The following is a 267-nucleotide window of genomic DNA, read 5'->3' as shown; positions in this document are numbered from 1 at the left end:
GGCCAAGTTTCTGCAGGAAGCCAGGTCTGTGCAGCCATCACCCTTGTCCCAGCCCATCTGCCCGTCCTTGGGACTTGGGGCTGTTCAAACCCTGCTGGGACTGCAGCATCCTTGTGCCGAGGGCTGTGCCCCTGGGTCAGCTGGGTAGAGTGTCCTGGGGACGGCACGGAGGTGGCCTGTGCCCGGGGCAGCCGGGCCCCCCTGCACTCACAGTGCCTGTCCTTGTCCCCACAGGATCCTCAAGCAGTACAACCACCCGAACATTGT

General features: G+C 64.0%; 1 protein-coding gene across 1 annotated transcript in view; it reads left to right on the top strand.

Annotated features, from left to right (window-relative positions):
- The window catches only part of FES (FES proto-oncogene, tyrosine kinase), a gene marked incomplete at both ends in the record, with an annotated part of 3,535 nt that overhangs the window by 1,853 nt on the left and 1,415 nt on the right, over positions 1 to 267 (top strand). The window contains 2 exons of the mRNA XM_009576267.1: positions 8 to 24; positions 235 to 265. Of these exons, the coding sequence (XP_009574562.1) occupies positions 8 to 24; positions 235 to 265 (48 nt within the window). The remainder of the gene's footprint in view (positions 1 to 7; positions 25 to 234; positions 266 to 267) is intronic.

Source organism: Fulmarus glacialis, unplaced genomic scaffold (genome assembly GCF_000690835.1).
Source record: "Fulmarus glacialis isolate BGI_N327 unplaced genomic scaffold, ASM69083v1 scaffold26604, whole genome shotgun sequence".
NCBI classification, from domain to species: domain Eukaryota; kingdom Metazoa; phylum Chordata; class Aves; order Procellariiformes; family Procellariidae; genus Fulmarus; species Fulmarus glacialis.
The sequence above is the reverse complement of the archived record's forward strand: the minus strand, read 5'-3'. Positions and strand labels throughout refer to the sequence as shown.